Source organism: Sebastes umbrosus, chromosome 8 (genome assembly GCF_015220745.1).
Source record: "Sebastes umbrosus isolate fSebUmb1 chromosome 8, fSebUmb1.pri, whole genome shotgun sequence".
Taxonomy (NCBI): domain Eukaryota; kingdom Metazoa; phylum Chordata; class Actinopteri; order Perciformes; family Sebastidae; genus Sebastes; species Sebastes umbrosus.
The window spans coordinates 5,545,050-5,570,894 of NC_051276.1; the positions used below are offsets into that span (position 1 = coordinate 5,545,050).

Below are 25,845 nucleotides of genomic sequence, written 5' to 3' on the forward strand. Positions count from 1 at the left end.
AAAAATAACACATTTTCTACTGCATGCAAAAAAGTTGTATGGTTTTCCCCACAACTGCATGGGATTATCATAAAGTGGGCATGACTGTAAAGGGGAAACTCGTGGGTACCCATATAACCCATTTTCATTCACATATCTTGTGGTCAGAGGTCAAGGGATCCCTTTGAAAATCGCAATGCCAGTTTTTCCTCACCAAAATTTACCTTTAATTTAGCTAACTTTGGAGCATTATTTAGCGTTCTTCCTAAAATGCTAACATGACATGGTTGGTACCAAGCTTGCTCTAAAACTGAGCCTGCTACAACCTCTGAAAAAAGTAAAGTTGGCCGAGTGCGCCGGCGCCGTCAAACACCACTTGTACTTCTAACTGAAGCAGAGAAGATCCATTCAGCTTTCTAAATGCTTATTTAAAGGTGCAGATCAACCGTTTCAGATTACATAATGTTATCTATGATTAATTAGTTATGCAACATGATCATGTGCTGAGTCGTATCTGCATTATGACTTGAATTGGGTGTTGCCGTTTCCCACAGCGTGTGACCACAGCATAATTGTTAGTTCTCAAAACAGTAATAATGTAGCAGGGAATTGGGAGTTTGAGTTGTGCATTAAAGGCAGGCTTTAGTTCTCAGCATGCAGAGAACTAAAGCCTGGGTAGTTAAAAGATACTTTAGCTACTCAGACAGTGAGACAGTCAAACATTGCTTCAGCCAGACACTGAGATTAAAGTAAGCAACTGAGACAAGAAAAAAGGAAGGGATTGGAAAGTTTAGAAGTTAAGTAAGAGCAACACTGACCCACCAGGGCAGATCAGTCCAGCTGGGACGGGAGATGTCTCCACTTATCTACGGATCACAGGACTGAGGTGATTTTTAGGGGACTAGCAAGGGATGGGGTCAATGTGCCCTATCCAGTCCAGTAAGCCACAGACAAATCCTCCCTCTAAGCTGCTGCCGAGACATTCATTACAATGGTTCACTGACACAGAAGCCTCCGCTGATAAATACCACATAACTGTATTTGGTGGAGTTCATGTTCATTTGACCAGATTGACCATCTGGTGACCCAGTGCGGACAGAACAACTTAGAGCTCAATGCTCTAAAGACAGTGAGGATGGTTGTGGATTTTACCCAGGACCTGAACATCAGCTCCCTCATCTAAAAAGCACAGCAGAGGATGTACGTCCCGCGGCAGATGAAGAAGTTTAACCTGCAAAAGACAATGATGGTGCACTTCTACAGTGCCATCATCGAGTCTATCCTCACCTCCTCCATCACCATCTGGTACGCTGCTGCCACAGCCAAGGACAAGGGCAGACTGCAGCGGATCATTCGCTCTGCTGAGAGGGTGATTGGCTGCAATCTGCCGTCCCTGCAGGACCCTGCACAAACTCTTTGAGTCAGTCCTCTGGCAGGAGGCTGTGGTCCATCAGGACCAAGACCTCACGCCACAAAAACAGTTTCTTCCCGACTGCAGTGGATCACACCAACAAGGCCAGGACCCCCACTGACTCGGACCCAACCCCCTCACATACTGTACATCTGTCTCTATGCATCATCAATATTTTGCACATCCATTTATATTCTATATTTATGTTCTTGACTTTTGCAGTACTTTGCCTGTATTTTCATTTTCCTCTTAATATGTATGCATGCATGCACCAAACACCAAGGCAAATTCCTCGGAAGTGAAAACCTACTTGGCAATAAACCATATTCTGATTCTGGTTACTGGGTTGAGTGAGTTTTCTTACTTCATTGCTTCCTCTGTGCACTTCAAAAAATTCATGCACATCAGTGACAAAAACATTTTGTTATGCGTTCCTCAAAATATACTCAGACTTGTGGTTTGGCTGAATTTGAAAGTAGGTGCATTTGTTGATGTGCCTCCAAGACATTATTTCAAATTGCACTAAGGAAGCACAACAAAAACATGACAAATAAATAGATGTAAGATGTAGCTACTTATTCAATATGCAGTAATATCACTTGGGAAGCAAAAAATACAGCTTATCCTATGACACATGATCAAAATAAAACTTTTTTTTCCCTGATTCCCTATTATATATTCCAGGGACAGAGAAGTATCTCACTGCTGATCGGTGGAAACATTAAAAAAAATGTTTTTAGCTTTGGTTTTCCTGTGGGGTTTGTGCTGCTTTCATGATCTCTCTACTATCTTAATCTCCTTGGGAGCATGTGTAGTAAATCTTCAGATGAAGTTACAAGGTTTCCACATGGCAGCAGCAGCAGCTTGGTGATGTTATGGAGTTATTATCTGAACTAGACTGTAGATCTGGTTCAGTAATTGCAGCCTATTGCACTTAAACTCTTGATAAGAGCATCAACTAAATACATCCTTTTTCAATGTCTCTTAGCAAACTAAATATCACAGCCAACCTCATTTTCAGCCATGTTAACTTCCTTAGGAAATATTATCTAAGAGAGATATTTTTGTCTGTGGAGGAGGCCTCTGGGCTACATAGCCTCATTATTTGGTTTGGCTTCCTGACTACATTTCCCCTCTTATCCTCAGCAGCACTATGGTGGGGCTTGGACTCGGACAGGAGCATAAAAACATCCGCCCATTTAAACAAACTGTTAACACATAGATGGGCTATCTCACTGGGACAGACTCGGAGTCTGTGGGCTCAGCAGTGTGCTTGAAGCCGGGCATATTGGCAGCCCTCTATCTGCATAAACAAACAGAAAACCACTTCTGCAGTCATGAAGGAAAACAAGAATGGGATAGCAGGGTACATCCACCTGAAGGCAGCATACCAACTATTTGTTTATGAAACCCCTTTTGGTAGGCCCAGGGCTCATCATGTATACAAGTCACATAGAGTATGTCACCCTTCACTGAGGTCCAAAAGCTATCTGACTGATTCCTTGTAATTATTTCCCCATGATACAGTTATTACTCGTCTGTTTCCCTCTTTTGCTTCAGTGAGTAAATTACACAAAACACTACAATCCCAAACAAATTACAAAGCAGTACAAAGCTAACGGAACAGCGTTTAACATTTAGTGAGATCTATTGGCAGAAATTGAATAATATTAATAAGTATGTTTACTTTAGTGTATAATTACCTGAAAATAAGAACCGTTGTGTTTTCGTTACCTTAAAATTAGATTTTTACAGTATATCGGCCGCCATGTTTCAACAGTAGCCCAGAACGGACAAACCACTGTGTTAACTTGTCCTACTTGGGCCGGAGTCGATAACGTTACCCGCTCCAGAGTTAACCCCTGCCGTCACTCCACTCAGCCGCCGGGAAATAAGACACAGGAACTTCCACTGTACATCCACTTGATATTCTCAGAGCTAAACTAACTCTGTCTTCTGCACCGCTAGCTCACTTGTTCACTCACACACACATTTGCCGCCGCTCTCTCTCTCTATCTCTCGCTTCACCACTCACTTCCCACATGCACACGAACTCTACACACTGACTCTGCTATTATCCACATGACCTACGCTACACAACGACTGACTCTAGAGAAGGCCATTTGCGTTTTCATGTTGGCCACTGCAGTTCTTCTACATGCTTGGCACACGGGAGAGGTTGCAATCTGCAACTCACCGCTAGCTGTGGCCAGATGTTACACACTGTACCTTTAAAACATTAGACAATGGTGGTATCACCACCAAACAAATACAATTGCAAATACTAATAGCCATCCACTTCGTATCAACAAGTGATTGCATGATCAAGGTTCATAACTGGTGGTCCGTAGTGGCCATGGGAAAAACGCAGAAACTGTCACTTTAAACACATTGTAAGCTAAAGTTCCTCGCTGGAAAACTAAATCAACAAAGCAGCGTGTTTAACATCCTTACTAATGCAGAGCCCAAAATGCAAAATATAAGTACCACAACTATTGGCACCAGCTAAAATACAGCAAGCTGAAACCATTAAAAAGTTCCTACATAAAGTCACTTGCAAGAGAAAGGAAGTTAGCGCCCAAAGTCACCACCAACCACAATGTACTAACTACAAAAGGCTGCTGCTGACAAAACCTCAAACAAATAAAGATTCTTGCAATGACCTGGACTTCCTTGGAGGACAACGTGAAACCAATGAAAACCAAGTTAAAGTAAAAAAACAAAACATAATTACACATACCATTTTTAAAATGACTGTGGCAACAGAAAGTCAGTTTTTGACAGTTCTGAATGGGCTTAAACTCCAGCCTTTAGCAGACTCACAAAAGAAGTATTTGAAGAAAATTATTTTCTCTAGTGCTCAACACTGAGAAGTGGTTTGATGGTGCACTGATAGAGGGGACTGAAGTGTCTCATGTGAAAGTGAAGTTATCTCTTAAAAAAGTCCTTGCTGACAAACCAATAAATAACATCACATCCGACATGGGCGTAAGGCTCTGTTCACACTCTTCACCTTTTCCTGAAAGTATATATTTGGAGAAAAGACTGTCCTGTTTCTTTAGTTAGAGAAGAGTCATGGAAATAACAATACTGACCAATCACAACAAAGAAGTGGAATCAGATGCTACCGAAGCAGCTGATTGGCTACTCTGCATTCATGGCAAAAATCCAGCAAAGCGGTCAATTCTTTCATTTGTCAACAAAATACCCACCAAACCAATAGTCAACATGCAGTAACCTTTGTAACTTTTGTTGAACTACTGTCTAGTGAAAATTTCATAAAATATAATAAAAACAACTACGGAGGCAGACACACTGACCATTTTGTTCTTCTTGGAGTACGTCTTCTTCAGCAGCCTCTCGGTCATCCTCTCCTGCTCCCGCTGGGCGTGATGAAGGAAGCCGTTCTCCAGGGCATCCACCACCACCGGCTGAACATTCTCCTCTTCTTCCTCCACCACCTCCTCGTCTTCCTTCTTCTGCCGCTTCGCCACCTTTTTCTCCTTCCACCGCTCCTTCTTCTCCTGTGTCTTCACAACTCCGGCCTTCTTCTGCAGAGAGAAGACGAAAGCACATTAGAAATCCAGACACTGAAGAATGAAAACGTGTGAAAGATATATATGGATGGAGTGGTCGATGCGGACATAAAGTAAACACTGATGTGCATCGTGTTTTTAAAAGTCAATAACAACAACGGTTAAAATTCACCGAGGCAGTGTGAGAGGATGCATTATAACCTGTTGCACAAGAAAGCCAAATTTGACTTTCCATCCTGCAGTCACCCAGTGACAGATACTAATCAATACCACACTGACAAGAGAGATTTACCGCCTTCAGTGTCTCAAGGATTTCCTTAAAACCTTGAAAAAAATTGTACACCAGGTGATGACAAGTCTATGAAAAACGACACTTCCCAACACTGCCTTCGAACAAGAACAAAGCAGACGGAGATATAGATGGATAGACAGAGTGGCGGGAGATGAATGTGTAAAACAACGGAGGGAGGGTGTGCCGCAGCTGGCAAACAGTCAAGCGCGCAGTCCCTTTCACTGCTGGCTTACACAAAGCAAGCAAACACTCGAGCGTAGAGCGGCGACACTCTCTCTCTCTCTTAAGTCATCTTTAATCCTGTCAACAGCAGAACAATGCCTTACTGGAGTCCATAATCACTTTATGGCTCAGATATAATGAGCTTATGATATGAAGTGCTGCTTTTACACACACTAGAGAAAATACAGTCGCTCTACACTTACACTATGACCAAGCAATTTCCCCCTTTAACTAATCGTTCCTTTCATGCTTCAGTTACAGCCTGTATGGGACTGGTGTTTGTTTATTGGAATTCAAACATAATTTGTAATAGCCTGGTATATTACTCAATGGTTGACCAGTATTTCACAGACAGACAAAAATGGCATCATGCAGTGTATGTCCCACTAAAACTAGTGTCTGGTGTTCACCTTCACTTTAGCTGCTGTGATGCACTAAGATGGTTCAAGAACAATATTTAGCACCAAGAGAGCATGTTAGCATACAAGTGCCCATAATGACACACCATGCGGCCTTATGCAGTGTTCATGTCATATTGGAGTTACAATAATTACCAGTTTCTAACTTGGAAATGCAGTTCAAGTCAACATCCCAGTTGTAAATATGATCTAAAAAATTGTGATATAAGCAGTGATATATCCAACTTGGTACTACTAAATAAGACGCCTGAAAAAGAAATGCTGATGCTCAACGTCAAAGTGTGTGTCGTTTAATGTAACTCAAGGCCATCGGATGGGTGCAGGAGAAGTAAATTGTAATTCAGAAAAAGCGCTATATAAATGCTGTCCATTCACCATTTTATAGTGCTATTCTGACCATATATAGTATTTTTAAAATGCTTACAAACCCTACAATTATGCATTTAGTGTTTAAATTGCGCTCCTCATTAGTAGGCATCGATGGCATGTTCTGTTAGCAAATACTTGCCACTACACATGATCAATGCTGGTGTCAGCCATTGTTTTTCTATGAAGAGAGTTAAAGGTGGAGTCAGGAAAAACATGTTGATATGTGGCTGTGGAGTTCAGAACATTAGCATGTGCCAGGTTTACTGTCCCTCTCGCTCCCAATGCTATGGCCTTCCCCCTGTCCTGTGCACGGACGCCCCCTGTTGCTGACTGGCAGGACTAGTGTTGTGGGGCTTGCTCCGATCCACTTTGTTTGTTTCCCATTTACAGAGCCAGGGCTATGTATGATTTGTTTTTCAGCGCACACACAGAATAGACAGCTCGCGGACCATGAGGAGATATTTTCTGAATTTGAAAAAAAAGTTTATTGGATTGGAATCAATGACTGCACCTTTGAGACGCCAAATCTACTGTAGCTAGGCACTGCGCTCAAAGTTCAATCAATTTTAATGCACAACCAACAACATGACACACATCCCATGTGCACGAGTTCCCAGAACACAACTTTAAAATCATGCCAGGAGAGCGATAGTAGGGTTGAATGTCAGTCAGACTGACTCAATTTGTGACTTTTTAGCATTATTGCTAACATTCGTGATTTTTACAATACCAATGGCAGCCACCATCTTTAAGTCTAGATGCACCAGCAGTGTGGGCAAAGTTAAGGACATAGCTAACATGATATTGTGAAGACAAAATTGATGCACATGCACATCTGTCAGCCTGTTAAACACACTGCTGCCAGCCTGCCTGCCTGCCTGCCTACTTGTGTGTCTGGTGATTGAATTGTATTCCCCTTCTGGGCTTCTGCTGCCTATTATTTCCAGATCTCATCAGGCTCGAGTGGAGCTGGTGCCTTGCTGCTGCTTGGTAAAGACTGTCGGTGGAGATCGCTGCGTGTCTGAGCGGCAGAGGACGACACGCCGCCGCATGAAGCTGCGTGGAGTTCGAGGCCGAGGGCTGCTAGTTCACGTTTCAACATCTGTTCACAGCCGGCAGCACCCGGCCCGACTGCAGTCAGCCCAGCGCTCCATATGAATAATCAAATTATTGGCTCTGAGGGTGGGAGGTTAGCAGATGGCTAGCACATTAGCCCCATAACTGCTAATGAATGACACCTTCCGTGACAAAAGGTGTTCATGTGTCAGACATTGCAAAAAAGATGGCCATGGAAAAGAGGAAGGTTTCCATGAAAATAAAGCAACTTGAGATTAATGTATCTAAAACCACCCACACATCATTACAATGTTCTGGTCCAGGAGTCTTTGCATTAATTATTTTGTGCTACACTGAACATGTTTGTAGCTGAATTGTTTATTTTCTTACTTGCTGGTACAATTCTCAGCTTCCTAGGGGAAGCTGTTTGGAAACACATGAAGAGTTTCTAGTTATGAGATTTTTTTTCTCTCTAGTTTAGAGGAAAAAAATTACCTGAACACTTTTTAAGACTGGGTACGACACTCGCTGACTGTGGGAAGGTTGATTTTCGTCATTGTGAAAGGAAAAACAGTTTCTTCCACGCTGTGCACTTAACACAGTAGGCCCCCAAATGTTGAATTTAAGACTAAAATGTCTTAGATAACAGTGTCCCAAACCATTTATGGCAATTGTATGAAGCTCAGAACAGTAACAATGTTGCCCATAAGGACAACAATGAATTTAATAGTAAAGTCCAGAGAAACTATGAGAGCAGTAGTGTTCCTCTGTGATGCTGTAACAAAAGGGTGCTAGGCTGACCCAGCTCACTGGCCGACACCACTTTGACAGGAGGATTTAATGTCATCACACTGAAATCACACAGCAGCTCAAAGCTCTTTTCACCTCACAAGGCAACACATTAATTTCTCATGAGGGACCAGACGGTATTAGCGGGCCACTTGTCATGAAATTCATTACCTGGAGAGCCATCTTTAAAGAGCTGTTACAAGGACAAAGCGGCTACAGTCTGACAAGAAAGGATGCTGAGAGCAGGTGTTTTCCTCCTGTTAGGGGGAGTATTTTAAGCTGCAGTATGAAGGTCCATCAATACACATCAAGTCAGCATCTCCTTAGTTATTAATAGAAACATAAAAAACAGCATTCTGGAGAAAGACCCTGTGGTTATCATCTGCGTCATTCATCCCCGTAGAAAACAGTGATACGCGAGGACTACACTGATTATTTGACAGTTTGACACGTTCATCTTTAACTGCATTTAATATCTGAAAAGAGGATTGTCATCATTTTGTAAGGCTTTTGCATATAGCAATCATAGGAGATAACTATTCTCTAAAGTAAAGATAACATTTGTATTAATCCAAAATAGGAATTAGTTTTTCTTGTATGGTCTGAAACATTATGCAAACAAAATCTTAATCTATCTGCCATTGTCATACATGTATTACTTATGACAATTCAGTGAATTGACTTAAAAGGATGGGTCCATTATTTTTGAGTTTTTTTAGGTTTTTATATCATTCTGTAGCTTCACAAAGGTGCACCTTATGTATTCAAATCCAAACATTAAAAATGTGGTCAAAGTACGTATGTTTTATTGTCAACATGCTATTTTCCCAAGCTCTTCTAAAAACCTTTTCCCACGTTACCTGACGTAGAATTCTGCATGATGACGCTGCTACATATACAGTATATACACAGCCTTATAGGCAGTGTATTAACATTACATACAGTAACTTAGATGGCAGTCGGCAAGTTACTAGTGTGGAGAAGCAGACAGGAGTACCGGCACGGAAGCTAAGCAATGTACTGCTGTGTGGACGCCACGTTAGCCCAGTTCTAAAAGTAACACAATAACACAAACAAACTAACCGATCGATGCGAGGTAAAGCGGTGAACACATTCTAAATATAGTGTACACTTAAACTTATATTGATTTTTTTTAGGTGGCTGAAATATGTTTTTCTGAAGCCGTTATATTGCGGCTTTCAAAACCAGACCAGACTCCATTCACAAAACAGTCATTTTACCTCGCAGAGCGTGGGAGTACACATAAAACACCACTGCAAAAAAGTCCAAACTAACCCTTTCAGTTATTTCCAAACTTAGCACAACTAACTTTGATTCAGCAAGTGCTAGCGTTCACGTTATTCATAACCTTATTGATTAGCTTACTGTGGTAACCTACGTCACTGCTTTATGCAACGGCTGAGGGGGTGTTTCCATTTGAAAAGAAAAAACAGAACACAGGTGTACCCACCCTTTAACCTTTCATGTGAATGTAGCACAGTTATAACTTAGACTAGAGGTATACATCTTTTTACCAACTAATGCTGACTGTGTTCTTTTTTGTCCCTTTTTAGTCTGTATATTTCTAATTATAATCTGGATATTAGTAATCAAAGCTAAGGTCTTGATATGGAGGTAAGACATATCTATCCACCTGTTGGTGTCAGAGTAAATTGTGGTGCTAAACCTCTAATCACAAATTGGGTAATGTCACCAATAAGGTGCTGCAGTCATTTACCGTTCAAACAAATGTCATGTACATACTCTCTTATTCTCTGTGGTCCAAATTGTCTTAAAACCTGTGTTGCTTGTTAACGGGGACATATCATGCACATTTCCAAGTTCATACTTGAATTTTTGGTTTCTACTAGAACGTTTCATGCTTTCATGTACAAAAAACACATTATACTTCTCATACTGTCTGTCTGAATACCTGTAATATTCTCTCTGTCTGAAACGCTCTGTCCAGTCTGCTCTTGCGGAGAAAAAAATGGTGCACCTTTGCAAAGGTAGTTCTCAAGCCGTGGGCGATATATTCTAACCAGCCTGTATGTGATCATAGTGAGGGGAGCCAAATCTGAAGGGCTTGTTGAATTACATGTTTTCTGATCTAGACAGCCCACAAAAAACTGACTGGGTTGTCTTATTTCACAGTTTGTGGGTTGGTAGACAGATACCCAAATATATGTATGTGCACTAGCACTGAAAAGGTGAGATTTTCATGATATGTCCCCTTTAAATCCCCCCACTCATATCTTTTTTACTACAGAAATGAGGTTAAAATGATTTGTGAAAGGGCATCTCTGGGTCATCCCGGTATCTCAGTTAGCCGACTGCAGCATCCAGTCAAACAAGTACAACAATCATCATGTGACCTTTCATTCATGTCACCACTCTCTCTCATCCTCTCTCCCCGTCTAATAAAGCACAACAGTTAGCTGTGTCATAAAAGTGGCGCTGGGGTAAAAATATAAGAATCAGCTGTTCACAACTCACAAATTTGTGACGTCTGTACGGTGGCAGGTTACAGGTTACAGTGCCACTCTAAAAGAGTTATATGAACATACACTTCAATACAAACCCCTCAAATAACCATGAGTTCCTCTGTGCCAAACATTGTGCCAACTCACTCAGGCTCCATTCAATATCAGCATGAACTTCCTTTTCAGCTACAGTGTTACGCTGTTTGAACTGTGCATATGGGCTAAGGCACTTACATAACATTAGCTCTAAAAAGCTTTGATATTATGGGCTAACTGAGGCGACGGCCGATGTGTTCACTGAATGCCTGCGTGTCCTCGGATGTTTCCTTAAGCAAGCAATAAATAAACTAAGTATAAGCTAGTGACCTCATTTCAGGACAATGCTAAACTAAACTGATCTTATCTTAGAAAATAACAGGAGCAGCCACCCCTCCACTACATATCTCTTAGCTATCCTTCTGTGACCTGCATGTTTACATGCCAAGACAAAACACTGGTGGCATGTACAGTTCATAACACAGACTGTTATTGAAACAGATGTGTGTCTCTGTGTAAAAATGTGTCATGTTGCTCAGTTTATTTTCTATGTGCCGGGGTTTTAGGTGCTTTTAATTGTAATATTTAAGCCGGAGCACCACAGAGCAATTAGACTTTGTTTGGCACATTTGCATCTGCTCTCAATGCTGTCTCATGTCTGCTGTGTTCTATCAGTAATAAACAGATTTCAATTGTCTATCTGTGTCATTTCCATTTATTCACAGTCCACGGCTCCGACAATAGATCTATAATAGCTGCAGGAGAAGAAGGGTAATCCATCACTGTGTGTCTGCCAGCAACGGCTTAGTTGTGATAGAATTTCCATATGCCACAGGCCTGAAGTGGGGGTTTTTCTTTTATAAAATGGATATTAAATTATTTCTACACATAATGGAGCAGCGCTTATCACACTCTGTGTTATTAACCCACTTACAAATGAAAAGAGTAAAACACTGATGCAAATAATTGCAAAGTAAATGCTTTGCTGGCGGTATGAATGGCATATGTGTACTCAGCATTTAGTTAAAGATTAGGTCTTTTGGAAATTAGAAATACATGATGTTATCATTTCACCCTCAACACCACTGCAGCCTGCATGGTCAAAAAAACAGAACTTTCAACTAGGGCTGTCAAAGTTAATGTGATAAAGCAAATTTGTTTTAATGCCAATCATTTCTTTAACGCATTAACACAACTTGCAATTTTTAGGTTGTAGCATGATACATTTTATAGCTAGAGTTAAGATACTGGCATCATGTGAAACTTGAAAATCCACTGGTCATACTAGCTTGTCGCAAAGGAGGTTAAATAACGCTCCAAACTTATGCAAAAGTTTGACGAGGAAAAACTGGCATCGCCATTTTCAAAGGGGTCGGTTGACCGCTGACCTCAAAATATGTGAATGTAAATGGGTTCTATGGGTACCCATGAGTCTCCCCTTTACAGACATGCCCACTTTATGATAATCACTTAAAGTTTTGGGGCAAGTCATAGTCAATTCAGCACACTGACACACTGACAGCTGTTGTTGCCTGTTGGACTGCAGTTTGCCATGTTATGATTTGAGCATACTTTTTATGCTAAATGCAGTACCTGTGAGGGTTTCTGGACAATATTTGTCATTGTTTGTGTTGTTAATTGATTTCCAATAATAATTATATACATACATTTTCATAAAGCAAACATATTTGCCCACTTCCATGTTGCACAAAATTAAGATTAAGCGCGATTAAATATTTTAATCGATTGACAGCCCTACTTTCAACCCATCTTTATTAACGAAATTAAGGGAATTGCCATTAATTTCCACAGATCTTAATTAGACAAAGTGGTCAGACTGGTGAATCATCCTCATTTTGTGACAGTGACCAAAAAGTGGAGAAGAAGTGGTTCAAGATGCGATGAGCCGGGGGGGAGAGGAAGTGGCGGCAGAGAAGAGGGAGAGAGGAGAGGATAGGGAGGATGGACAGAGAAACAGACACAGAGATAAGTGAGGGGAGGGGGTGAGGTGGGGGGGGCTCAGCCTGGAACAGGAGAGACCGCTCGACTGGTTTGACCCGACCACGTTACCCTGGCAACAGTACGGGAGAGCTTTGTTGCTTTTCCGGGCTGCATGGGGACTGGATCATGTGTGTGTTTGTGTGTGTGTGTGTGTGTGTGTGTGTGTGTGTGTGTGTGTGTGAGTGTACATGTGTGTCTGTGGGTATGAGTGCATACAATCCAACACAGGTTTCCTTGCCCGTTAACAATAAAGTGCATGGCTTTACGTGGTTATGCCGCGGCCTTGAGATCCACCGTGGAAGCACATTCAGCTCCCAGAGGAAGGTTTATGCATTCTGCACAGAGGAATGTCAGCAACCCTGAAGTTGCTTGCAAAGGGTAAGGGGGTCTTCATGAGACATGCATAAACCAGAAGGCAAAGGAGTCTCACAAATGGAGCCTGGAGTGCAGAAAAACAGACGATGGTGGTGTCTAATGCACATCACCACGCTTTCTCCTCTGCACTCTCTTCTTCTTTCTGAGGCCAGTAATTATTCAGACACAAAGAGCTCTGCAGGGTACACCTCCCTCGACATTAAGCAGTGCCACAAAGATTAGGGCCCTCTTGAACATTCACCACTTTAGAACCATCTACTGCTACACTGGAGCTGGAGCAAAACTGTCAATTAAATACTTTAGATCTGCATTCTAAGTTTCACTGAAGGTTCATCAAGTGCTCCAAGAGCAAAGCCTGGATATCTATGGAAAAGGGACTGAATCCACTCTTTTATACAATTGCAGACACAACAATCTGAAATATGAGGGATAATTCAGCGTTTTAATCATATAATATCAGATAATACTTCCAGTCAGCTAACGTATATGTTGTGAAGATTAGACAGTGTGGTGGAAATATAAACATGAATGCTCAGAAGGGAATTTTAGTTCCTGATTTAGTTCCCAAGGTTATTTCCGGGGACTATTTAGGCCCACATGGAAACAGACAAACTAGAGGTGTTAAGACTGAGTGACATGGCTCTCAACTTCAGCTATAACATTCAGGAGGACAATGCAGGAGTGACAAGATGATCTCCTATGTGTTATTCTGTGTTGATGCTTTGAATGTGAACACTACAGGCACCCTGTGGAGCAATGCTTTTACAAGGGGTACCCGTTCTGTTGATACCATGCATGAACAGGCACACATGCAAGCACACAAGTGTGACTCACATCCTGCCGTTGGTTTCACCCTATTCCCCTGATCGACAGTTGGTGGAGGCAGCGCGCCCACAAACATAGCAGTGTGCCAGCAAAGGCAGTGAAGAGGAAGACTGCAAGCTAGCATTTAGAAAGCTGAATATGAACAATGCACAATTTAAAATATAAAAAACTGCTTTGCAAATGGTTTATGTGTAAGTATTGTAAATGCACACAGCATGTTGATTAGGCCTCAAGGATACACACAATGGTTTTTGAATTTCCTGGGAGGGAAAATCATCTTCAATAGTGACCTCACGCTGCACTAATGGGTGGAACTAAAAACCCAGATTAAATCTGCCTGTCTCATCAAATCAAACTCTCCATTTATTGGTTTACACTTACTATATGATTGATCCATCAGTAATTAAAGGTGCTAAATGCGAGATTGGGAGCATTTCTATTGCGCCCGGATGGCACTCAATGTGTGCGACAGCTGAGTCGGCGGTAAGTAGCTAACAGTGCTAACATTGCTAACAGTGAAAACAAAGGCAACACTGCTGACAGAGCTAACAGAGTTAACCTGAGAAGAACCAGAGGGTGGGTGCTATGCTTACGGGACAGTTCGGTCGGGACAGTTTTATCAGCTGTAACTGCCGTATGAGAGCAGTGCAGAGCGGCGGCCGTGAGCTAGCAAGTGGGGCACGCTCAGCTAGTCCGGCTACGTCAACAAAGCAAGGAGAAGCTCAGATTATAACACACACAGAGGGACTTCATTCTCTGCTCTGAAAAACATTACTCCATTTCATCTCTACTAATGCTGTTAATAGATTCAAATATTTAGACACGATTAATTGCAGGATTTTCCATTGTTAATAGCGATTAATCGCAAATTAATCACACATTTTGTATCTGTTCAAAATGTACCTTAAAAGGGAGATTTGTCAAGTATCTAATACTCTTATTAACATAGGAGTGGGCAAATATGCTTTCTTTATGCAAATGCATGTATATATATTATTGGAAATCAATTAACAACACAAAACAATTACAAATATTGTAGAGAAACCCTCACAGGTACTACATTTAGCATAAAATGCTCAAATCATAACATGGCAAACTGCAGCCCAACAGGCAACAACAGCTGTCAGTGTGTCAGTGTGCTGACTTGACTATGACTTGCCCAAAACTGCATGTTATTATCATAAAGTGGGCATGTCTGTAAAGGGGAGACTCGTGGGTACTCATAGAACCCATTTACATTCACATATCTTGAGGTCAGAGGTCAAGGGACCCCTTTGAAAATGGCTATGCCAGTTTTTCCTTGCCAAAATTTAGCACAAGTTTGGAGCGTTATTTAGCCTCCTTCATAAGCCTAGATAACTCCTAACTAAGCCTGCTAAAAATCACAAGTCACGTTAATGCGATATTAATGGCATTAAAAAAAAAATTGTGTTAACTTATTATCGCGTTAACTTTGACAGCCTTGATCTTTACATAGCAAATAGCTGTATTAATGCTCTGAATATTGTATAGAGCACCTTTAATATCCTGCCTCAACATTTTAAAGGAAGTAATGGTACAATTTCACTGGACATTTAAAAGCATCACATGGTATACAGGGATGGAATGTAAAATGGTAAGAGCTTTAAAAATGCAATTTCTTGCGTTATTTCACATTATTATTTAATTTGCCATGGCATAATTATGATGGGACGCTATGTTTTATGAAGTTTAACTTACTTATCAGTATCACATTTCTTGGCCAAGAAAGTGCTGGTCTAACTGCAGCATGTCCTCGGTGAATACTATACAAATTTCAGGAGGTTGGAGTCATAAAATTGATCAGAAAAACCTAATTCCTAGTAAGCCTTTACCATCTGAAAGCTGAGGTGAACTATTTTTGAGCTGTATTTAGTATCTGTTCATGAGATGAGTGATATTTCCAAGTACCCCTGATGTGAAAGGTGTTCAAGGAGGTTATTATTCAAATAGTAAGTCCACCGCTTTCATTTTCCGTATGATATGAAAGCAGCAGAGTAGAGTCGTTTGTCACACCACCTCAGTGGTGTTTAGCTCCTTTTAAGCTGGCTGAGGTGAGGCTGTGTAGATTTATTGCTCAGTTGTTGGACTGATTCTGTACGCATTACCGCAGCTCCTGGCATGCCAGATAAATCACTCTGACTTGTCATGATTTAGACTGGATTGATTTAATCACGCAGCGCTTGTCAGCTTTTGTAGTCCCGTGCATTTGAAGCTCCGCAGAGACAGCAGAGAATACCCCTTAAACCCAGTCAGCTACATCAAACATACCTTTGATTAACTGAGAGCACAGACTCATTTACCAGGCCTCCCTGTTTCTCTCAAAGCATATAATCAGGGGGTTATTGCCTCGAGGAGAGAAAAGCGGGTGCATTGTGTGCCAAGAGGCTTATCAGGCTGTGAACAAGAGAAAGCACACATTTCTACAGTGATCAATGTTGCGTCATTTGCTAGCACACAAATTAAACGAACCGCATCCTTTTCACCTTTTGTTAATCTATGTGGTGTATTTTTCCTGTTCATTTGACTTCACGGTTAAAAGGCCGAATCCTTTGTGAGCGTAAGCTAGTTTTTTGGCGGTGTTTCTGTGTGCAGTGTGTTATGGGAGAGCAGGGGAATGAGCAGCAGACCAGGTGTTAATCCCTGGCAGGTCAGCTTGCTGCTACACTCGCCCAGCTAACAGGAGCCAACCTCCCTCACTTTGTCAATGCCTTCTCTTTCTGCTTCACACACTGTTGTTCACTTCGTTGCTGCGCTTGCTTTCTCTGTTTTGCAGCATAGCGCTGAATTTGAATCATGTGGGAATAACTGTCAGGACGATTTGCTGGTAAAAGCATCAACTTGAAAGCAATGACACTGCAACATGATATTTTCTGTAGACTTTGGTTAGTCAGAATAATTATTATTCCCATATTTAATAAACTAAACACTGGTGTGCTTGGCAACATCTGAGTTCATGTTTTACATTGCTGTCAATAAAGGACCATCCATCTGACGCCACTCAAAAGCATTCTCAATATGTTCTTGATTGGATGAAGCTCATGTAAATGCAAATACTGAACGCATCAAAGACAATGTGAGCAATTACCTCATTTTAGCACACACTGAATGCTTTTCAAGAACATAAAAGACACTTTATAAAAATGTACGTTAATATGTAAAAGAGATCTGACACCTTCAACAGATGAATAAAATAATTGCAGTACCTACAGCATTCCCTCCCAGTAGTTTTACACCTCTCAACTAGTCCCTCCTCTCCCAGTATTTGTGTTGGTTTAATACTCAGAGATAAAACAAAAAGATGGTATAAAAGAAGACTAATTATTACAGTATTGGGTCTAATAATTTCTGCACTATTTAGGTCACATTGATAAAAACTAAAATTACTGCCTCACGGTTGTATGCCTCTGCCAACTAGTCAAGTTGCAGTTTACATCCTTGTCTCTCAAAAATGTCATCATTTTATCATTTTATCCTATTAGACAATTGTGTGAAATTGTCATAATTAGCATATGAATTCTTGAGTTATGGTTATGGCGTTTTGTGAGGTAACAGTGACATTGACCTTTGACCACCAAAATCAAATTAGTTCGTCTTTGAATCCAAGTGAATGTTTGTGCCAAATTTGAAGAAATTCCCTGCAGGTGTTCCTAAGATATCGCGTTCATGAGAATGAATCGAACGGACGGACAACCCGAAAACACAATGCCAGCAGCCAAAGCTGTCGCCGACGTGGCTACTTTACAGACAAAGCTACAGGTGAAAAGGGACTTGCTGCTTAATCTGTGGCAGCTGAAAGAGATTATTGTAATTTTCAGGTAGTATTTTGTTAGATATTAATTGAAATCAGCTGCGCTCAAAATTGGGAAAAGGCAAGCAGCAGCAAGAGGGATCTCCAGAATGTGAATGTTTTTAATAGTTTTGGAGCCTGTTGGGTGGTTTTCCAATGGCTTTTGGCCTGGAGATTTTCTCTTGACTTGGCAACGCTGCTGTGTGCAGGTGGTAAGTTCTCCCTCCTCTCTTCCTTCCATTCCCTCCCCCCTCTTCTATTGCTCTCCACACCCATTTGATTGTATTGTTTGAGCTAGTGCAATGAAACTGCAGGTTTATGACCCTTTTAGTGTTCTCATGGCTGCGTAACCTGCTGCTTCTTTGCATGTGTAAATGTAAACATGTACTGAGCATGTTTATAAAAATTCCCTGTGTGTGTACATGTGTTAATTAATGAATAATTACAGTATGAGTGTATGTATAACAAGAGATGAGTATGTTGTTGCCTATGTGCACACAAGTATAGCAAAGTACATCGCAGTCTGTGTACGTGTGCTGCTGAGTAAATCCTAAATTGTGAATGTTGCTATGAGTGTGTGTGTGTGTGATTGTCATTGTGTTTGTGTTGCACACATGTGCGAGGGCTGAATTAGCTCCTGGGGTGACACCATCTGGCCAGCGGGTGCTGAAGGGAGAAGAACGGGGAGAATGCAGCGATAACAGGGCGGTGCAGCGCGACAATAAACACCGCCTTTAAATCTGTTTAATGGCGCTGACAAACAAGAGCGCAGAGACACACACTCCACATTACAGGAATACAAGACACAAGAAGCTGTCTCCTTCACATTTCCACAGACCGTGTGTGTTCACACAGCATGGCACGGCTTTGTTGAAAGGGATAATGTGTGTTGCAAATGTTGTCTCAGCTATTTATAAGTGCCACCAAGGGGTAACTATTTCTTTCTTTCACTGCACTTGTAGTACTTACAGGAGTTTACAGATCAAAATTATTCACTACCCTTATATACACATCAAAACTACACAATAAAAATAATAGCTATTCACTGGGACTACTAATACATTTAGTGTAATTTGCTTATGTTGACTTACTATTGCCTATTCAATGTTTGGATTTATTTTCTAATGAGATTGTTAAGTGCTTGTTAGGCATCCCCTATTCATGTAATTTAAAGATATAGCCCTAGTTCAGACATAGATGTCAAGCAAGAGTCAAGCATGATTAATTACAGTTTACTATAATTATAACTAACAACTGGTATTGTGAAATTTGACATTTCACATTCGAGTTCTAGTGAATAAAGCACTCTTTATGTTTATGTTGTCAGTGAGTCCAAAATAATTTGTTGATCATTTGCGGTAGAGTATCTTCTGAAGAAACAGTTGTTAATTGCTTGAATTCTGAAAAAATGTAAACCTGACGACTTCCTCTGTGGTGTTAACAAGACTCAAGTGGGGTTTCGCTCTGCAGTTGGCCGCCACCAATTGAGCAGTTTATTTCAGCTGTCAAACTCACTTGCTCGTTCTCTACTGCTGATCACTTTGCTGCTGCTGCAGCTGCTGCATCTCTCATCCCACTGCCATCCCAGCATGCACCTGTGGGCACTGTTTCTTCATGGTTCCCCACAGCAGGCTTGCCGTGGTAGTCGGCGTTACCGGTGTTACACGGTAATCGGGCATATACACCGACTACATTACTTGCCCACCTGTCATTCTGCTTTTTTTTATAGAAGTAAAACCCATTTAGTTAATTTTCACCTACCAGCTCCCACGTTCATCAAATAAAAAACTCTTATTGGTAAAATATTAAGCATGTTATAAATACATAGCTGTGCCAACGTTAATGATCAAAGTGAACGCTGTACATATATCGAGCGTCAGTTTTTTTTTTAAATTTCCGGTGTAATCGGTAACACCGGTGTCATCACAGTTTATTAACCGGTGGGAAAATGTCCTCACTGTGACATCCCTATTCCACAGCTGGGTGTACTGATCTCTGCTAGCTTCAGGCCAAAAAATGACATTTACCTTTGAATGTAAATGTTTCAGTTTGAGAGTTGTCTGACTGAATTAGCCCTTCGCAACTAGGGCTGTCGCAATAACCGCAATATTGCAATACTGCGCTATGACAAGTCAACCGCAGGGGATGACAATGAACTGCCACAACTGCTAAGTTCACATTTTTGTTCTTTTTTTAACTCTGTGCAATGGGAGCACCACGTATTATACTTTGCTACTAATGCCAGCAGCCTGACGAGGCGCTGAGCGTGGATTCTACGTTGAGCGCTGCACGTTTGGTGTTTTTTCTCTGGTCGCTAAAAGTTGAGAAATGTTCAACTTTGGATAAAACAATGCGCTCGTTACTGTCGTTACTTTTTACAGAACAGTCCAATCACAAAGGAGGAGGGGCGGGACAAATACCACAGACCAGATACTACATGTAGGCTACACATGCTGAACAACAACAACAATGAAATTAATAGACACGGACCAGAGGGTCCGTCCTCTCTTCCTATGTGCTTCAGCCTTGCTTCATCCAGAGTTCTCTATCTTTGCCGACATTTTTACTTCTGCGTATATCCCGTATCATAGCAACCAGATGCAACTAAAGCCTCTCAGCTGAAAAAGCTGTGCCTCATATCCCATCTGTGTTCTGCATACAACAATAAACAAGTATTTAATTAGTTTTAAAACAGTCATCTTTGTCATTTAAAAAGCAACAATATACGTAGTATCTAATGCCTAACGATAAAACATATTTATATAGCACTAAAATCAAGATAAATTAAGTAATTTGCAAAAAAAAAAAAAAAATAATAATATTGCATATCGCACTGTTGAGCCAATCATTGTCACTGCAGGGGAAATTCCTTCACCACGACAGCTCTATTTGCAACTGCTGACACGGACACATTTTTTTTAAAACAGAAGCATTTGTTGGACAATTGCTGGCCAAGCCAAACATAATCAAAAAAGCAATAATGGTGATTATCCAGAAATGTCTGATTCTTGAGGTTTAAAGTGGAGATAAGGTGCGACCAGATATCGCAGGTCTCACCTCCCACAGGTTCCTGATTATTAACTAGATTGTCTGACAGGAAAGAGGCTTTCTACGGAGGCAAATCTGTCCTGTGAACCTCCCACCCATTGTCACAGGAAGCTCCCTGCTTTGTGCTACTCAGCCCACACACTTCAGCCCAAAATACAGCCGGGTGTCATTCCACGGGTTTCTCCTTCCCTCACACTCTCCAGAGAGAGGAAGTGTTGCCTCGGCAACAGCTTTTTCCCCATTGGTGGAACAGAATAAGAAATACACTCCCATAAATGTGTAATGTTGGTCTCACACTGTCAACAAATCAGCCCAACATATTTCCGTACCAACTGTTGAGTGTGTTTTTCCATGGGTAAAACTGCTAAAATAACACACCAGGGACGTGAGTGGCAAGCCTCTTCAACAACAATAAAGGACTAGCTTTTGAGAACTAACAAACACGTTTTTCTGTCTGCATTACTGAACGCTCACGGTTTGACAGTCATTCTCTCGGTCGTTTCACTACAAAGCCAAATCAAAACGCAAATTACAAAAAACAAGTTTCCTTCCCACTGCTGACTAACTCAGAAGACGGCAGAAGTGTTTTGACGTCAGCCGAGTTTCTGAGTGCGCCCCGCTGCGAGCTGAACTGGTGTGAGGAGTCTGCTTTGTTCACACAGCAGGAGGCTGACAGAGCAGAGGAATCCCAGCCAGAGACGACAGACAGGGGAGGAGAGAGCTCAGATCAGCCTGCAGCCTCATATCACTAGTCAGAGCAACACCTAGCTCAGAGAAATAATACCCTTATACAACCACACATACTCTTCTAGGCCTGATGATGATGAGTCTTCATGGACCTATACTGTAGTGTGAGCATTTTACACTGCATGAATTAGCCTAGCGACCTTTAGTTAGTTAGTTTCCTTTACTCATAGTTCTCCTACTCTTACTTGGTTTAACATTAAGTCACTGCATGTCCCGACAGAACAACACCACGGTTGAATTTCAGCCTACATGCACGTTTTTTCAGCTCAACATTGTTGATGGTAGTGAGAGCAAGAAGCTAGCTCTGCTCTGTGCACATAGGCTGTATTCGCCCTCGGTGACACCGTGGTTGACAAACAGTAATCAGAGAGAGAGAGAGAGGAGAGAGGGAAAAAGAGAGGAGAGAAATAAGCGTGACAGTAAATGACAACAAAACAGTATTTTTGTAGTTCACAGCACACCTGTAATGCACTGCAGAAGGATTTCTGTTTTGCTGTTGTAATGATAATGTACTGAGGTGGGTCACACAGATACTGATATTTTAAAGATGCATCTTTTTATATTTTATACTGTTGTGGTCTAATTTTTTAAACACTTTCTAAATAAAAAGGGAGTTCAATTCTCTTTTTAAAGAATAATTTGAAAGTGTAAATGACAGTGGCATTAAGGGGGTATAAAACCAATAATCTGTTGATCTTTACTGATTAAGACTCCATAGTCTAACAATGGCATGTTTAAATCGAAAATGTAATAGAATCGTGACCTTAAAATCGAAAGTCAAATTGAATCGTGGATTTGGAGAATCGTGACACCCCTACTGGAGACTGATGCATTCAACGCTTCAATCCAATGAGAAACTAATCTTGTTGGGAAATGAATAACATGCATTCTTTATTGCCCCACCAAACACTGGTGTCTGAGTAAGTATTTCCAAAGCAAGACGGTCAGTGTGTCAAAGAATCACAGATTCTCAAATGTATGTATTTCTGCATATGAAAATGTGTTAAAGGGGTATTTCAGTGATTTAAAATCCATTTTAAAATTCCATAAGTGCAAAAACAGAACTAAAGAAGAAAGAGTATTGGATTCACATTCACCCGCTGGCCAGAAACATGACTCCAGATGAATGCTAATGCTGGATGTGTAAATAAGCAACTGTTGCTAAGTTCACCATATCACTCAAAAGGCCATGATATATCAGTGGTGTGTCCACAATGTGTTTCTGCTGTTCCCAAGGGCCAAAAAAAAAACCCAGTTACTGCAGGTTTAAGCATTAAAAACAATGGATCCCACACTCCTCATAATGCAACTTGATAGCTGAGAGTTTTCGTTCAGACTATGGAAATCTCCCTCCAGAGCCACAGAAGACATTATTCAACTGTTTTCACAGGCTAATAGTACTTTCCATGACAAGCACACCGAACATGATGTGTAAAATCAGTTGAGTACACCCTGAAAGGTTTAACAAACGTCAGACATTAATACTAGCCAAATCCTGGGATTGTTAAGAAGAAGAAGAAAAAGCACAGGTGTTTCTAAAAGCAATAATTGCTCTGTTCTATTCAAGTGACAGTGATCCAGCATGCACAACACTAGGGCCCTGAAACTGAAGCAGCCAAATCAAATTCAACCATCATCAACTTTATTATTTACACCTGTGCTATTGTCTGACAACTTGGACATTGTTCATTTCTTTTTAAAACCTGACAGTGATTTGTCTTGTGAAAAAAATAATATATATTTGAAATAAACATCTTCTTGCATGGCACAGCAGCCAGTTGCTTTGTTACTGTGACGTTAAGACCTCCGACAACAAGAAAGCCCACAGAAATAGCTCTAACTAGAGATTATATGTTAATTTAACACTTGTATTAATTTGCTGTTACATCAAGCTTACTTATGACTGATCGACTTATCTGGATGATGATGGATTTAAAGACATCTTTAAAGACTACTTTTAAGCTATCTCTGCTTCACTAGGCACCATTAATGAAGTATGACGGGGAGATGGGCGAAAAGGTGGAGCATCACTTCAAATGGTCATCTCATAGCTATTCAGTGTGTGCTTCTGATAACTACTGCTACCTTTAAAAATGAGCCAGCTGAACACCACACAACCCTGAGGAAATGGATCTATTATTTTACTCCTGAAGAAACTAGTGCATTTACAAACAACTAGGGCTGTTAATCAATTAAAATATTTAATTAATTAGCATGATTGTCCATAGTTATTCACGATTAATCACAAATTAATAGCACATCTGTTCAAAATGTACCTTAAAGGGGGATTTGTCAAGTATTTAATACTCTTCAACATGGGAGTGGACAAATATGCTTGCTTTATGCAAATGTATGTATATATTACTAGAAATCAATTGACAACACAAAACAATGACAAATATTGATCCAGAAACCCTCACAGGTACTGCATTTAGCATAAAAAATATGCTCTAATCATAACATGGCAAACTGCAGCCCAACAGGCAACAACAGCTGTCAGTGTGTCAGTGTACTGACTTGACTATGACTTGCCCCAAACTGCATAGGATTTTCATAAAGTGGGCATGTCTGTAAAGGGGAGACTCGTGGGTACCCATAGAATCCATTTTCATTGACATATTTTGAGGTCAGAGGTCAAGGGATCCCTTTAAAAATGGGCATTTTTCCTCGCCAAAATTGTATCGCCATAAGTTTGGAGCGTTATTTAGCCTCCTCATCGGTAAGCTAGTATGACATGCTTGGTACCAATGGATTCCTTAGGTTTTCAGTATCTTCACTACAACCTACAAATTGCAAGTTGCGTTAATGCGTTAAAGAAATTAGTGATGTTGAAACGAATTTGCATTAACGCGCTATTATTGCGTTAACTTTCACAGCTCTACAAACAACACAGTATCCGCTGTGTAATTTCAAGAAGCGACCAACTTGTCTGCTACACACAACGATAAATCTGAGCCACCTCCCTGGTCAGTAGAAGACAGACATCGGCAAGGTAGTAAAAACTTCTATTACTGCCCCTTTAACTCTCTGAGCTACAAGAAATATTGAGTTGTTCAGTCATTTATCCCCCTGTTGTGTCCTGAAAGGTAATTATCACTGTCATATGAATGGATGTTAAACGGTTGAATATTCAGACTAGAGAAATCATGGTGATTTTGTTTGACAGGGAGGAAAACGAGCTGCCACAGAGAGAATGAGGCATCGTGTCGGAGGCAACAAAAACAAGCGCTCCTGTTGGTGCTGAAAGCCACCCCAGAGGGCTCCCAAACCACTGAGTCAGCTCTGAACTGTTTGCTAAATGAATGAGCCTGACACGCTGTTTGCATACGTACTCACACACACAAACACACACACATGCATGTGTGTATTTAAAGAAACCTCCCTCAGTGTGTGTGCTTCCATCAGGAACAACCAGCTCCGTGTTTATTTATACTCTGCAGTTATTTCACATCATGAGACAGTCTACTGTTTTCTGCTTACCCACATAGACACGCACACACTCCTACTGTATGATTTCTCTATTATCTCAGCAGTTCACTTTCTTGCTTTTCCTTTCGGTTTTGCTTTAAAGTCTTATTTTTCTGTGAAATACACTGACTGCGCTTGTTTCACTTCCACTTATATTCCCCCTCTCACTCTCCACACGCAAACACTCAGTCTCATTCTTTCCCACGCAATACACAATGTGAAAAGGCACTCAAATACACACATACAACAAAGTGCTCTCTTTCCGTCATTGTCTCCTACCGTCACACACGCACATCCACACGGACTCTCTCTCACACCTCTACCTCTCCCTTCCTCAGCTGTCAGCCTGGCATTTCTTCCACATCACCTCCTCCTCCTCCTCTGCTTCAGGTGGTCAACCTTGCCACCTACCTCAGTGTGTGTGTGTGTGTGTGTGTGTGTGTGTGTCATGTAACTGCAGACAAAGGACATGCTCATGCTCTTTTATCAAAGAACAGTTGGAGGCATGATGTGGAGCCAAACAACTTGAGGAAAATTTGCAATTGTGATTTTCCTGACCAATATTGTGATTGTGATTTAAAATGCAAATATTATCTATGAATTAAACTCTGAACAAAAGTTTTGTATCAAGAAAATGCATGCAATTAATTTGTGTCTACAGTATATGAAAATAATCAAATAAAATGATTCAATAGCTTCTTGTTATTGTCCTCCCAAGGTTATTTACCTTTTCGTAAAGTTGAATAGTTTTATATAGGAAAAACTGTGACATTTAATTACTCAATAGTTTTCAAATGATCATGACATTAAAAAATTAAAGCTACATAGCTTGCTTATGATAACACTGACAAACCGCAAGCCTCGTCTGACAACGCAACTAAAGGTTTTCATATTTGACTAGCGACCCCTAATGATGCTGCTGACAGTTCCACATGCTTCTTCTCTTGAAGCTGCATTAATCAATATTTTTTTCATATTAAC

General features: G+C 40.9%; 1 protein-coding gene across 14 annotated transcripts in view; it reads right to left on the bottom strand.

Moving 5' to 3' along the window:
* The window catches only part of fbrsl1 (fibrosin-like 1), a 337,336-nt gene that overhangs the window by 229,336 nt on the left and 82,155 nt on the right, over positions 1 to 25,845 (bottom strand). For all 14 annotated transcript variants that reach the window (XM_037777608.1, XM_037777616.1, XM_037777620.1 and 11 more), the window contains exon 2: positions 4,711 to 4,941. In XM_037777608.1, the coding sequence (XP_037633536.1) occupies positions 4,711 to 4,941 (231 nt within the window). The remainder of the gene's footprint in view (positions 1 to 4,710; positions 4,942 to 25,845) is intronic.